Source organism: Spodoptera frugiperda, chromosome 28 (assembly GCF_023101765.2).
Source record: "Spodoptera frugiperda isolate SF20-4 chromosome 28, AGI-APGP_CSIRO_Sfru_2.0, whole genome shotgun sequence".
NCBI lineage: Eukaryota > Metazoa > Arthropoda > Insecta > Lepidoptera > Noctuidae > Spodoptera > Spodoptera frugiperda.
In genome coordinates, this window is record NC_064239.1 from 2506098 (window position 1) to 2522327 (window position 16230).

A 16230-nucleotide genomic window follows, 5' to 3' on the forward strand; every position below is an offset into this window, starting at 1 on the left:
ATTAGTTCTTCAATTTAAACTATACAATTGATATTTTAATACAAAAACATTGAAATTGTAGTTTTACACTGCACTTGATACCTGATAGGACCTTTAACATATCCTTGGCTAACATAACTGATGAAAAGTTGATCTTACATTGAATAACTTCACCTCTGCCTACCCCTTCGTGTATAATAAAGGCGTGACGTTAAGTACCGATGTAATAAAAGAAAGTGTGACTAACATAAATATTCCCATGTACAATAGTTATCTTGAAAGAGAAATCACTTCAATTATTGACCTAAAGCCGCCACCGCCGACAACGCAAACATATTAGCAAACAGTATGAGCAAATATTTACAAAATGCTTTGTTTGGGATATGACGACAAACAGGCAGACAAAACATCAGATTGTAAGCAATAAACATCAGTATCACCAGGGGAGCTACAAGTGCGTTGCTGGCCTTTTAGAAGGGGGTGTTAAACAGGGCCTTAGGTAACCTTACATACATGGTGAAGCCAAAATTTATTATTTCACACCATATTTCTATGATGCCTTGGTATTGCTTGGTATTGACTCATTGTTTTTTACATTTGATGGGTCGACGTTTAGCCGCTATCTCGCCTGATGGTAAGTGATGATGCGGCCTACGATGGAGCAAATCTTAGCGCCAAATTATATAAAAATAACAAATCCATTCGAAACAAAAATATCACTGTTGAGTTTTGTAAACACTACAATGATATTTGTTCACGCGCGGTTGTCTATCACGCCCTTGTAAACCATGACCGGACGATACGTGGTGGACTTTATCAATCAAACCATGCAATACTAATTAAAATTGTCCGTTTCTCAATACGTGCCTTGACTATATAGATAAGCATTACCTGTTCTTATCAATAGATTAAGGTATTAAGCCAAATTATATCTTGCATCGTGACTATTTGACTTTCAGAATGCGATATTTTATTGTAAAAACTAGTGTTAACGTTACTATTAATTTTCAGTGCATCCAGTGCAACTGTTCTCGTGGATAACCAAAGAATTAAACCTTCTTTGAAGCTACACAAATGGAGACAATTTCCAGAAACTTAAAAAAAATTGAAAAGATTGGATGAAGCCGATCACATTTGCCTAGCATCAAATTTTTGTTTAACAACAAAAGTTAAACTGATAGCTGAACCAAATAATTCAAACAACAATATACGAAATGAAATAACAAACATGCTGATAAGAAATGAGACAAGACAAGTAAAAATAGACAAAACAAACGCAGTGGTTGAATATTTTGGAGAAGAAATTGATTTTGAAAACTTGTAAGACTAGCAACAAATCGATAAGAGAGATAATTCCACCAAAAGAGATAAGTAAGGCAAAAATGTCGTTGATTTAGATAACATTATTATTAATTTCTTTACTGTTATCAAGGCCTACCTTGAATAATGAGTTAGATAGTTTATTTGTCCTTTGAAGATTTAATACTTGCGTGATTAGTTTATCGTCTCATTAGGGGATATTTTAATCAATAACACTATACGATGCTCTAGCAAATCTAAAGTTACTTAATGAAGCATTTGATGAATGTTTTAATTCTGATACCAAATCATAGCTACGTCTAAAGTTTATCGATATTGTTTTCCATCAAACACAATGCAATTGGCCAATACAAAATGATTTTGAAAGTACATTACAATGTTACGAAAATATCCGTTATCTTAATCCAATTCTTTACAAGTAACGATAAAATATTTTACTATAGGCCGGGTGAATTAGTTATGTATGCCACTGATACCAATATCATGTGGAAATGAGTCAACTATTAGACATACATATGTTACAAATTGATAAAAAATAACATTAACTGTTCAAATAAAAACTGTATGATTTGCAAGGACATAAAAACAATAATGTAACCAAAAAACAGGCTCAACAAGACAAAGTTATGATTTTGAGTACTGAAAATGAAGTAAATACAACTACAGATACAGACATGAAAGAAGCCAAAGACTTGAAAACCACGACCAAAGAAGTATTGTAAGTAATAACAGAGAAATACGAACGACCACTACCAATTACAACGGAAGAAGCAAATTGCTTGGTGTACGCCTACCTATACGTACAATGAGTGTTTCCTTACCCGTTTCATTAATAAATTACTAGTCGGCTAGCATACTTGGTAATCTTTCATAGAGTAACTGCAAGCAAATCAAAGTTAATGAAGATAATAAGCCTCGCTACTACAAATGCTTAAGTAAAATCCAAGAAATTTTGAAAGGACAAGAGAAATTATGCATTTTAAGCTTGACTACATTAAACTGTTTGATATTAAGCTCACGATAGTCTTGAGTAATAAGTGCGTGCCAACAGTTTTCATAAAAATGGTGTAGGTACGAAACCATAAAACTCTCTAAACATACTTTCACTTGACTAAAATAAAACTTTTCACGAGAACCTAGTTACGAACAAACGTACCGTTAGATCTGCGGACAAAACTCTGTATCAAATTGAGCTGACGACGTCTCCATTGTAGATTATCTTAACCTTGTATTTGAGGCCGAAGGCAAAGAATATCAGAATGCTTGATATAAAACTGAGACAGAATCGTAGCACAAACAAATGTTAAAAAATATCGATAAAAACTAATCACCTATAATAAGTCAAGTGGTTAAACATAATAATGTTCATAATTGCTGCAAAGGATATCGATGGTAATTCATCTAAACGCAATATTCAAGTTAGTAGGTAGTCTTTGCAACCTTGGTTGACAAGGATAAAGATGTGAGTCGTTGAAACTGCAAATATATTGTGGTAAACAAAGGTTTTAAATGGACTGCAATAATTTGGATGCCGTACCGAAAATATTTGAGGCACAGTAGTTTCTTTATTTTTAACACTACTTAGCGAGGCCTCCGAAATTTATTTTGCAACCAAAAGGGAGTATATGCATCAGAGTTTTTTTCCTTGAAGCAAATTACCTGTGAGATGAAATGACACTACTTAAGCAAGTCACCGTTTTGCAAGATTTCGTTTTCATACTAAATGTAAATAGGTTCGTGGTAAACACTGCGCGGCATCCTCGATGGAGTAATGATTAACATAGAAGGAAACCAGGAAAACAAAGAAATAATGGAATGCCCTTCCATGCTATGATTAGGCAAGAGTCTTGAGTAAAGGACTAGTTAATCTATGGGTATAAAATCACTTGTAAAACTAAAATCAAAGTTAATAAAGGTACCTGATCAATAATAGTAATTACTAATGCACATTTGTCATGTGTATGTTCTTTTTGCGGCATAATCTTTATTTTAATGAAAACCTCATCAAGTTTTTCGACTTCTTCAAGATTCTTATAAAAATGGAACAAGAACAAATGAGGAACGATATTTATTATAATTTTTGCTTCCAAAGCAAGGCGATCTACATTCAAAGAAACGTGTTTACAGAAAATGTGTATTATTAAGTATGGAAGGACACAATCTTTTACATGACCGATAAAACGGCTATCACAGTGCCAAGAGACAAGTTTGAGAGGAATAATTAACTCGGAGATAAGGAGGTAACAAAGGGAGGTTTATGAGGAACTGATAAGGTAATGAGTCTCTCTCCTGATCAAGACCTTCTAGAGGAAGAAGTTCTAGTACTTACTAGACTTTTGGTCAGTGTAAAGGAGCCTAAAGTTGCATTTGAATAAAAGAACATGATCGTTAATGTTAACGGTTCTCTTGGTAACCCATTATACAACAATCGGGACCGATCAAAAGTGAAGCGAAGACCACAAGTGGTCACCCCATTTCTGATAGTAATGAGGAAATAGGGATCCGAATCCGAAACCCAATTTAGGATTGGTCCAAACAGAAAATTTTATGAAAGGATTGTCATTTTCTTGTACGTAAAGCTATTAGTTACATTTACCGTAACATTTGGTCTGTCTTCTGTACTTATTATTTTAATTATGCATATTTCTGTAGAACCAGTCGATTGATTTCAAAGAATTATAATTAAGTATGTAGGTATACGGCAAAAATTAAAAATGTCATTTGAATTAACGTGTTTTATGACAAAAAATTGCTAAGTTCAGTTTAGATATGTTCCGTTTTTTAAGGTTTTTCTGCAGTCTAAGGCAAACAGGTTTACTTGAACCTCATATGCAAATATCATTTTTAATGAAGACAAAAAATGGCACTCGAAGTAAGATTTAATAGTATCAATTTATCATGTTATTCGTATTTTATTTCCATGTTAATAATATATAAATAGCGAACGTAATCTTGAGTTTAAGGAAATATAAACATTGAGGTCATAGGTATATAGCGCCTCATTGACACGAACATAATTAATGATTGAGACATCGTTAGAATCACTCATTATCTTTGTTATTCAAATAATTAAAATACACTTATTTACGTAAAAGGAATCATTATTGAAAAATTATCGGATTGTCCATAATGGCATTGTTTAAAATCATTGTTTTTCAAGTTATAGGAGTGTACTTACTGCTTTTTCTTCCCTCCTGCACTTTGTACGTCAGATCAGTGAACGCCAAATCCACTGGCGGTCTCTTGGGCAAGTGTGTGAGGGTCCTATGTTGTGCCGGGGTGATGGTCACCTTAAGGCTCCCTTTCCTGTCGGATAACATCGGCTTAGTGTCCACAGGGCCCGGGAGGCACGATTCTTTATCCACTTTCATTTTGAACAAAACACAATGGATTTTATTTAACTAAGAAACTCAGTTGGTCATTCGTACGTCACAAAGAAGTAAGTAATTGCGATTAAAGAGACGCGCGTTTCGCGCCAAGACCGCGCGCGCACTGCTCGCAGCCGAGTGCTCAACTGAGCGGTTCCAGTCAGGGCCGCTCGAGGCGTGACGTACACTGATTAGCTATACGAGTTGTGAACTTTGCCTCTTGATGTCCATGCATCATATGGGCGAATGTTTGCAGCCAATGAACGCGACTTATCTATGTATGTTGTGATGAAAGAGTTTCCACTATATTGATATCCTTGTCTCTGTTTTGCGTGATGCGAAATAGGCTTTTTGAAAACAGAACAGTGTGGAAGAATTTAAATAGTTACATACATCCTGCAATTTTTAGAGAACCTGTGTTTGTTCAAGAATGAAATTGGACTTGTTAAATTAAAATATTAATGGTAACCTTTTATGAGACACTCAAGATTTTACAGATTATTATATGCTAGTGACTGAATATAAAAAGCTGAAGATCAAGCTCAGTTGAAAGTTATTGAACAGATATAAATATTATGTCCAGTTGGGAATAGATTATATTATTATATTATACTAATTTATATGCCCAGAAATACATTGGTCTAATATTTTATGACCCAAATCATCCTTAATAGTTATTAATGATTTAATAGTTTTGTAACATACATAACATTTGCAAAGAAATACATCAGTGATATGACATAACATGTTTATAAAACCAAAACTTGTTTATACAGCAGTTTGGAAACACTATTAATTTTTTTATGTCTAATTGAATAAATTCAAAAAAAATATATGGCTTGACTAACTATTAACAATAAATATATTTTATTTATTCAGTACTTGTATTATATTTTCTCTCTTTCCCTAAAAGAGGTAAGCTGAGATGAGTTCTTTTTTAAAGATACATATGAAAATTAACTAGTTATGTTTGATTAATATCAGCCTGTAATTTTACTGATTGACTAAGGCCTCCTCTCATTAGAAAATTAAAATGAGCTGAGTCTATTATGGGCAAACAGAAGATATTAATGTATGAACTTCAGGGGTGTCTGTAGTGCTTAGTTACTTCATGATATTTTATATTTTAATGTACACAACAATAAAGATACATAAGTTGGATTTAATGCCTATATGATATCTTCTTCCAGACAACTTTTGTTTAAAGTAGAAAATCAGCGAAAATTGGTTAGTGAAGATACAGTACCTGGCATAAGATATTCAACAGTTTTCAGATAGTATTAAAAATTACCTTTGCCAGTGAGTAAAATGCCCGTTTCTCATGCATAAGATGAGAATGTATGGTTAAAACCTGGCAAGAACCAATGTGACTTTTCCAGAGTTATATACTTTCAATATTATTTACAGACACTACTGACATGAGCGAAGAAAAACATTGTAAAGAAACATGGACTAATTATTTTTAATAAATTATAAGTTTAAATTGGTCATTCTGCCTTGAGCAAGTGTGGTGATTAATGCTCAAACCTTGTCAGAGTGAGAAGAGACCTTCGGTCAGCAGTGGGCACAAAAAAGAATGAATAGAGTAATAATGATCAAAGTTGAAACAAATTAGCTATGAATTAGTACACTTAGATTTAACTATAAATGTCAATCAACTGTCTAATAATAATTATGTATGCATCTTTGAAATAATTGAAGTACTTAAATATAAATAATACATAAATTGAAACACAATGGATGATTTTGTCTTCCTGTTTTACTTTAATTGACCTATTTATGTAGACGCTTTCGCCCATCGGTACACCAAATTCTGATTCACAGTAAAATTAAACTTTTACTTTCCCTTCCTGAGCTTTATTTTTGTTCCATTTACGATATGAAATGTTTATACCAATGTACGAATGTTGCTGTATTATCGCGCTACATTATACTAGCAGTCATAATCACAACACATAATGGGTCAGGTACCTACATAATATTAAAATACGTTGCAAAGAACAAAGTTGCAACATACGCACTTATTTCGCAAAAGATCTCACCTCAAATTGTTGAGAATATACACGTTATCCATCTTAACCACTTCATAAGTTTACTGATTTAACTAAAAATAGTATCCTTTTCAAATAAAACAAAAGCTGAACGCTAACAAAACAAAATTTTTGATGTTATGTGTGAAATAGGCACATTATTGTGGCACACAAAGTTTCGATACTTTCTCCAGAATAAACACACAGAGCGAGATGGGGAAATATGTTTACAAATATGAAAGACAGAGATAAACGATACGATTGAGTGACATTGACAGCTGCCAGCTGACTAGAGAGTTCCTTTATAAAAAATATCAATACCGTTCTATTAATTTAGTGATAACATTTCAAGCTAAAAAGGTTTTTATTATTAATAAAGCTTTCATGACAAAAGTTTTCAAGTATTTATCAAATAAACACGTGTTGGTACTTTGAACCATAAATACCTAAATACAACGCATTTAAATTCTGCGTCAAAACAAATCGCATCATATACTCTAAAAAAATTGCCAAAGTTTACAACTTCCTACTAAAGCAGTAGGAAATTGTCAATAAATTGTGACTAAAAAAATTATAAATTGTTATTGAAAAAACTATATAAGTTTATCAATTTCAAGGTACTAATTCATTACTGAAGACGCAGAATATGATATTTTTAACAATATACAATGTCTGGAGTTACCTTCTAAACTTACACTTCTTGTTTACCGTATTACACATATTGCAGTAATTAAATAAAAACGAGCACTTTTTTCTTCCAGAAATTATCAGAGGCCTTAAAAATTTATTTTAAAATTTAATTTTAATTTTATTCTTTTTTGTGGATGCTGCTATTGCTACTGCAACTCATCTCTAGTTCTGTCTTATTTTAGAATTTAGACATATTATTAGTTAGGTAGTTCATTCGTCCAGATTTCTATTGAATGCCACCATAATAAACATGTAAAGTGTTGTTGATGTAAAGGAGGAATAAACACACAGACTCACATTCATTTTATTTTTGTTGTAACTAGGTTAAAAAGCTAACTAAAAAGGTTGCGAAATCATTCAATTCGTGTAGAGGTCCGTTATTAAAATATTTGGGATCATTTTTGACTAGAGGGCAAGTATAACTTTGTTTTATGTTTCACGAGGGAGCGTTGCACGCTTGATTTTCGTTCAAACAAACTCATACTAAGGGTAAATAATTATGTACAGGTAGGTAGTGTTTTGGTAGAATTTGAAGGCGTTACGTTGTCAACTCAAAACTAAAATCTACCAAGTTGGCATGCCACTTTTTAATGTCACATTGTCATTGTTGTGTCACCTTATTTTACGTAAATTTACGTCAAACAAAATTGAACAAAATAATGTGAATATTTAATTGAATAAAAGATTGAATAATGAAACTGTGAAAAAAATAATCTAGCAAATATGGAGAGCGTTACAGTGAGTATTCTTTACGCAAAGTCTTTGTTTGGTAGCGTTGTTTATTGTTCATTGTTCAACTAAAATTTATTGTTTCAGAATTTTTCTGTATCGCTTATCAAGGGTTTCGTGGACAGCTTACGGGGTGTAACAGTGCTGTTGTACCTCGACAAGGAAATAAACGAGCGTGCTTTAAGTCGCTCCCCGCCAACAGAAATTGATAATGCCAAAAACAAACAAAAACAACCGAAGTTAAAACAGTAAGTTTCTCACATAATTTATGCGTGGTCTTTAATATAACACGTCGAGTCACGTCCATATGTGTAAACATTAATACGTTTTTGGAACAGTCCAAATATCTAGCGCCTTTTATCTGTCTTGTAACTATTAATTGTTTTGTTTCAATCTTTTGTTTAGTATTTAACTTTAACTGCAGGTCAAAGTTCCATATCGTGGCTTATGTAAGCATTTAATCTTTGAAATGAAATCATAGAAAAGTACAAACACATCATGACATGTTTTTTTAATATTAACGCTACAGGAGTTATTAAAAAAAAGTAAGCCCATGTGGCAATTTTTTTTTGTTACCTTTTTTTTCAATGGCACTGGTTTTCGTCTCTGTAAGACAACTTTACTTTTTTGTACTAAACTAGAAAACCATTACTCAGGGCGATTTAAATTAAATTAAAAAGTAATTAAATGTAATCACAAAAACCATAAACATAAAATTACAATTTAATTATATTGTTGCAGGGAATCTAAAGTACTTACACGAGTGTTACAATCATGCATCTTGAATGGTTTTATATTTTTGCTTAGCATACTAGTTTTTGAGTATGCACTGTTGCCTGCGGTAAAGTACTTAGTGATAGCTGTGTTTGGCCACAACCCCGGTGTGGCGCACAATGTGTGGGCATGGATGCAGCCGTTCCTGTCCATGACCTTCCGGATGATATGGGTGCTTCCCTTGTTCCTGTTGAGTAAACTAGTCAACAGTTTATGGTTTCAGGTGAGTTTCAGGAGATTTTTATGGTCTTGTAAAATTCTTTATATATTTATTTAATCTTTAATGTACACAATACAATAAAATAGTGGTACATAAGGCAAACTTCATTATCTACATCTTTTTTCTCTATCTTTAGTTAATTAGGGTTAGTACAGTAATAGGACTGCAACTGTGTTATGTAGACGTCATCGACGATCGTCCGTCGCATGACCACGCGTTAGGCTACGTTCGTAGATCCACATGTAAATCGGATTGTTAAGTTTCATTAGTTCAAACATAAACCGTGTGCATAAGTATAGAGTTATTTTAATGAAGAACTTAATGCAATTATTACATAGCAAAATGGCGACTAGAAAAAAAAAAACAACAGCCAGTAATCCCGTTTAAAATAACAACGTGTCGCACGAGCGGCCGACGCGGCGGGCGAGCGGGCGACGCGGCGGGCGGTCGCACGCCACGCGTCGTATGCCTCGTGCGACACGTAGCAGGTAACTGCTACGGAGCACTTTTTATAGGGCCGCATGGTCGTCCACTTAGCACAGTTCTCCAGAAATAAATACTTAAGTCAGTTTCAGTTTTAAGTAAATGTTTCTATAATGAAAATCAACCTTTAGCAGTACATATGCAAATACTGTACATGGTGTGAAAATTCATTCATGTACAACAAGTATTAAATTGTACATGTATCCATTTTAATATATTTTGTTTATTATAGCATAATTATTAACACATTTTACATTATTTATTTTATTTATGTTGTAGCAGCTAAATACTCAATACAATATAATATCCTCATGAATAAATCCAAGGTTTTTATTGTATAAACTCCTTGTTAATTCATTCTGTGAATTTAATATCTTTTCCTTAAAGATAGGACTAGTGAACTAGTTTTGTGTAGTTTCATAAGTTCAGGTTTGTACCCGTTTTATGTGATAGGCAGGTGTTCAATGATTTTATTCTCAAATCTGGAAATAACAATAGGGACTACTTTAACTACCACGCTATGCTATGCTACACTATCTATATGTATTACACTCTAAACTTTAAAGTTTAAAGACATAAGTTAATAAGAATAAATTATTAAATCTGTAGGCATCATCACTGTCATGGACATTCCTTTAAACTACCTAGTTTATCCATTCCAATTAATAATGTTTCAAGCTACTCTTACTCTACCATTAAGGTAACAATCCAATTCTCTCTAGTTCCCAACAAACTGCATTGATGTTCTAATGTCCAAATACTCAAACGCCACTTAATTTTAAGACGCTCTCAAGAATAGTTCTGTCACTACGAGTTTTTTTATAAATGACAGAGGTAGCACGATACTTAAGTACAACTTAAAATTGAGTAAAGTATACGTATTCGAGCCTAAGCGTCCATATGCGGCGTCACCTTACCATCAGGATCCGCCCACTCGTTTGACAATAAAAGAAGCTAATGTTTTTATTACTTTGTCTAGGATATAGCAGATAGTGCCTACCGCCACAGACGGGGGCGGCCTCAGTTCATGTCTAGCGTGAGCAAAATTATTGCTGACTCACTCTTCAGTCTGCTGGTGCAAGCCTTGTTTTTAGTACAGGTAATATATTATCTACTGTTTCATTACCATATTTCAGAAATAACTAGTTATATTTTTACATAGTAATAAACTAATGCCTGCTATCAGTGCCAAGTATAGTAATTTGATGAAGCGATTAATTATTTCTCTTTCATTTCATTAAATACATAACGTTTTTTTCTGGAATTAAAAAAAGATAAGACAAAAAATCACCCACACACAAGTTCAGCCCAAAGACTACCTGAAAAATCAATCATTGTATCTCGCCCCCAATCCAAATGTTAATAAAATACATACAATGTTATTGCATTAACCCCTATAATTGTAACTAATTCCAAAACCTATTTCTTCCAGAGTATGTTAGTAAGTATGCTACCAATAGCGTACATAGGCGAGCTTCTATGCCTGATTCACATGTGCCTGCTGTACTCTCTGTACTCGTTCGAGTACAAGTGGTTCAACATGGGCTGGGAACTCCACAAGCGGCTTACCTTCATCGAGTCCAACTGGCCATACTTCCTTGGCTTTGGACTACCACTCGCCGTACTTACGCAGATTCCACAGTCTTATATTATTAGGTAAGTTTATTTTTCCTTTACCCATATAGAAAAGCCCCTTAAGGCCCTTATACCTATCCGGAGCTGCGGACTACCTAGCGGGTTTATCGGGGCTCCGGTTTGAAAAGCAGGAGTAGGAACGGGGTGGTTTTTAGTCAGACACCCCCAGACACTCCATCTCGCTTCGAAGAGAAGAAATAGGATGATTTTCCCCCCTTAAAAAATATCTACTGATACTGATGGGAGTGACTAAGCCCAGAGTAATGGATGATGCGTGGTCGAAACGGCAGATGTGGTCAAACGAATTTAAACTTTGCCAAAAGTTACTACAAGTACACTACTGGACTTAGTTACTCACAATATCATGTATCTCTCTGTATTTTTGCGGGTCTCATCAACACTCAAAATCCAGATCTAGTCAATTACATACGGGTACTTTTCATTAGCTCTTAAACTAATATCAAGCAGAATTTCTTCAATATGAAATTATACGTAATATTACGTATAATCCATTAAACTACGAAATAACTATAACTATACGATAACACGCAATAGGCATTGATAAGACTGAATTAATAAGTGTCGATTAATTACAAACATTAATTTACTATCGTGTATAATTTTAATATTTCTCGTATATAGTAGGTAACAATAATTTTATAATGTCTTTTTGTTTCAGCGGTTGCGTGTTCTCTATATTCTTCCCTGTATTTATATTGAGCGGTAATGAGGCTACGCCCGTTATAGGAAGGTGAGTGTCACATTCATAATATAAATTAGAATTTAGATCTGTACACTTAGTACGAGTTTCTCTCTGATTGGTTACTCTTTAGCTCTGATTGGTTAGTTTATTCAAGCCGGCCAATAAGAGCGCCGAACACGCTCTCATTTCGATTAAATTAAACGTAAAGCAAACCCATACTAGGAGTTACAATACAAATTCTGATAGTGTCCAACTTATATTACTATTATGTAGTTGACTAGTAATACAGTGTGATCGTTTCATATTGATACGCAATAATAGGCACTAATGAAATATTCTCGTTAATACATATAAGAAAACTGTATAAATATTTTGTTCTAATATATTTTGTGACGCATTAATGACATTTATATACATAAATAAATACATATTACAAATCAAGTTTAGATCCTTGTTCGGAATAAACATGACAACTGCGCATATGCGCTAACTAAGATTAAGATGGACATTTATTCACTTAAATGTTTATCTTTAAATTAGTTCTCGTTTATAATTATAAAACTTTTAGCTTCTGCCAAAGGCCAGAGGTTATTCCAAATCATACACTACCCATTTTCTAAATCTCATTCCGATCTCTTCAGACAACCTTACACACAAACACAGAAACTTTCGCATTAGTAAGATTTGTGAGAAATAAACAATTTAAGACATGGCTAATTTAAATACCATCATTAATAGTTCAACAAAATTATTTATAATATTTGTCTTGTCTCATTAAAATCAAATTTACTAACGAATTAGAATCAACTTGATATTTCTTCCTATATACATTTTTAATAGATAAAGTTCTTAATAGGTAGATAATAATAAATCCACATTGTTACACCGAGCGAGACCGTCTGGACTTTGAACGAGATTGGATCAGACAGATAAAGAGATAGACACAGTTACTTTATTACAGTACAGTACTGACTTCAAAAAAGGAAGTTCTCAGTTTGACCTGTACCTATGTATGTATGTATGTTTGTGCGCGATTATCTAGCGTTTGGCTGAACGGATTTTGATGTGATTTTCAGCATAGTTTATTTCAGACTTAGGAGAACGTTTTAGGGATATTACCTGACTTAAAAAAAATGGAGGCGTTGAAGGAAGTTGAACGCGGTTCCCTTTGTTTTTAACACATTTAACGCTGTGGTGGTCAGCGGTGACAGACGTTAGCGGAGGATGCCTTCAACAGTTTTCTAGCTTTCTTTTGGCAGTCAAAGACATAAAAAGTAAAAAATAAAGTTATCCGACACTCTCTCTCAGTGCTATATATCTTAGACCTTACAATATATTTGTAGCTAAGCATTAAACTATACCAAATTCTTTGTTCCAGCGAATATCCTCTACGCCTATTCTCGCCAGTGGTGGCGATTTCCAACGGACTGTTCCGTTTCGTTCGCCAGGGAGCCGATGTAGTGACACAACGGAATAGGTGACTGCCAACCGACACCTAACTACTAAGCTATATAGTATAAAGGTAGGGAGGCAGGGTTGTGCAAAACTATAATCTTGTGATATGAACATTATTTTTGCATTGATCTTTTTTACTAGAAATGTTCGTTTAAAATATTATTGCATTGCATTGGTCTTTGTAAATGGCAAAATTAAAGATGAAAATGTATTTGGATAGTTTTATTTTTTGGCATATTTTATCTAAATTGTGCTTTTATATGATTTGGGTAGGATCAAAATATTTGAGTTGTAAACATACGTTACAACAGTTTGCATAGTTGGCGCGGTGGCTATGTAACCAGCTGCCGCGTAACGTGTAGTGCGTTAGATTCCCGCACGGAGCAACTTTTTGTGTGATCCACAAATTGTTGTTTCGACTCTGGGTGTCATTGTGTATGTGAACTTGTATACCCACGACATAAGATAAAATCCCAGAGTGGGGCAAAGTATTTTTATTTAAAAAAGAACTTGTTTTTCTCAAATAAATGTCAAACCATATGTTGTGGTACTGGCTTTAAATGTATTTTAGACGTAGAACACACAAATATGTCGTTATATCTACATATGTACCTAATCATGTTGTACAATACAATATTTTTTAGTAAATCATCACATTTATATTGTAACTAGTCAGTTCGACCTATATTTTTATATTTTAAGTAATAATAATATCGATAGTTGAAAGGCTCATTGATCAAAGCGACATTTTTTCGAGTTCTATATACATTCGATGGAGAAAAAATCGCTAATTCCGAATATGTATTTAACTCAATTTCACAAAAAAAATGTCGCTTAGATCAATTAGCCTTTCAAGCGTCAATATTAAGATTCATTGAGAACTTAACATCTCAATGAATAATATGATAACAGGTACATAAACAGGAAAAACTAATTTTAGTTTAATGATTTTTTCAAATTACAAATATACATATTAAACCGACGTGAATTAGATAAGAAAATAAAAGATATTCCTAGATCTTTTATTTCAGTTATTAGATAAATAAAAAATGCATGCTAATTTAGTTTTTAAGTAGCACAATCTGATTTCATACTACCTGTATAATATAGCTAGTTACTTACCGAACCATACTAAACATAAACATTTTAAATGCAAAATTTTACAAGTTACATATCAATAGGAATTTATAATACCTCGCAAAACTCTAATAGTAAATAAAAAAAAAACAAATATTTTTAAACCATATAACACAGATTTTTGCACCGACTTCAAAAACAGAAAGTTCAGTTTTATTTATTCACTATTTTATGGCAAATTCTATTTTATTAGTACAATTATATTTTTATATAAAAGTGAAGCCAAAATATAGTTGTGCGTATATTTTGTAACCATTCCTTTAGATGAAAATTGTGGGAGGTGTACCAGAATGGTTACCAAAGAGTTTTCTTATTTTGCGCTCAGCATTTGGCGCTAGTGAGGAAAAAGATCCTATTATTGTATCAATTGGATCTTATATCATATTGTCTCTTCTCTATATTATTATATAAAAATCAATTACTGTTCGTTAGTCTCGCTAAAACTCGAGAACGGCTGGACCGATTTGGCTAATTTTAGTCTTGAATTATTTGTGGAAGGTTTAAAAGGTGAGAAAATAATGTTTGAGGCGGTACGAAGTTTGCCGAGTCAGCTGGTAGTTTATAGAATTATGTCTATTTTTTAGCGAAAATTTATTGTATGTCTCAAAACTTAATTGCACAACCCTGTAGGTGACTGAGAGGCATAGTGTTGTCCAAAATATATTATATATTATAAATATTATGTATATTGTTCTCATATTGATGTTCGCATTGCTCATGTTGTTGTCGAACGGAGGGGATTGAATGACTATCCAATATTTTAAGGTTAGGTATAATATAATCATGCAGCTATATTTGGTGTAAGCGATTATCATCTGTGTTAGAAGTTAATAAAGTTCTGTTTCGATATTTAACCTCTTGTCTGTTGGTACGTATATGAGTCATAATGGAAAACACATAGAGGCACACCACGGGTTAAGGTTGCTTATTATTGAAATGGCGTATTTAGGAGCTTCAACTACGTTTTTTATTTATTTTTTTCGATAAAGTAAACCAACTATGTAAATATTGACTCCTTCAAAGGAAGTATAGAACATATTTTACAGAGTTTATTTACTCGTAAAAATAATATTGTCTCACATTTAATTTAAGAAATACTGTTGCAGTTAAAAGTGAGCTTAAATAATAAACAAACACAGATGATAGTGGTTCCCTCTATATTTTACTTTAATATATTTTTCTCGTGAAGTTTTAGAATCATATTGGATAGTCAATCAAAAGTTAAGTTTTATATTAGGTATATCAAATGGTGCCTGGAATTATTACAATGTTTAAACACGTAAATATGAGTAATCGCTTCGTGTAATGTGTAATTTTAGATTATATTACAAATAATTACAATCATTCTCATTTAATTAGATATGTCTGAAATTGTGATTGATTTTTTTTACATGACATTATTTATTAAACGGACTGACTGATCAGTGAGTGTTTTATTTCATTCCTACTGTTTAGGTATGCAAATAGTGGGTAATCTGGGTACTAACACTAATACTTTACCATTATTGCATTGTAGTTTGTGTTAGTCTCTATATTTTTTTATGTGGTTTTAGGGTGTTAGGTATCACACCAGTCGAGCGGTGGTCGATCGATGCCATCGATGGTTTTCGGCGAAATATAGCCAGGATTAATCGATCTATGCCGACCGATGCCATCGACCAGCAATCGAATCGATCGACTGGTATTCGTCGATCAATTAAATTTACC

At 33.1% G+C, this 16230-nt stretch overlaps 2 protein-coding genes across 3 annotated transcripts in view; one reads left to right on the plus strand and one right to left on the minus strand.

Annotated features, from left to right (window-relative positions):
* The window catches only part of LOC118264971 (ATP-binding cassette subfamily G member 4), a 42853-nt gene extending 35908 nt beyond the window's left edge, over positions 1–6945 (minus strand). Inside the window, exons 1-2 of one of the 2 annotated variants that reach the window (XM_035577649.2) lie at positions 6710–6945; positions 4478–4605 (exon numbers count right to left, since the gene is read on the minus strand). In XM_035577649.2, the coding sequence (XP_035433542.1) occupies positions 4478–4605; positions 6710–6741 (160 nt within the window). In that variant the 5' untranslated portion in view covers positions 6742–6945. Of the gene's footprint in view, positions 1–4477; positions 4874–6709 lie in introns of those variants that run through there. The other variant, XM_035577648.2, reaches the window with a different exon arrangement.
* A 1012-nt stretch (positions 6946–7957) lies between these two features.
* Positions 7958–15947, plus strand: LOC118264972 (etoposide-induced protein 2.4 homolog). Its single transcript, XM_035577650.2, has 7 exons — positions 7958–8125; positions 8204–8364; positions 8858–9113; positions 10573–10692; positions 11026–11249; positions 11908–11979; positions 13310–15947. The coding sequence occupies exons 1-7, from the start codon at positions 8111–8113 to the stop codon at positions 13410–13412; spliced, it is 951 nt and encodes a 316-aa protein (XP_035433543.1). The 5' UTR covers positions 7958–8110; the 3' UTR covers positions 13413–15947.
* The last annotated feature ends 283 nt before the right edge of the window (positions 15948–16230 follow it).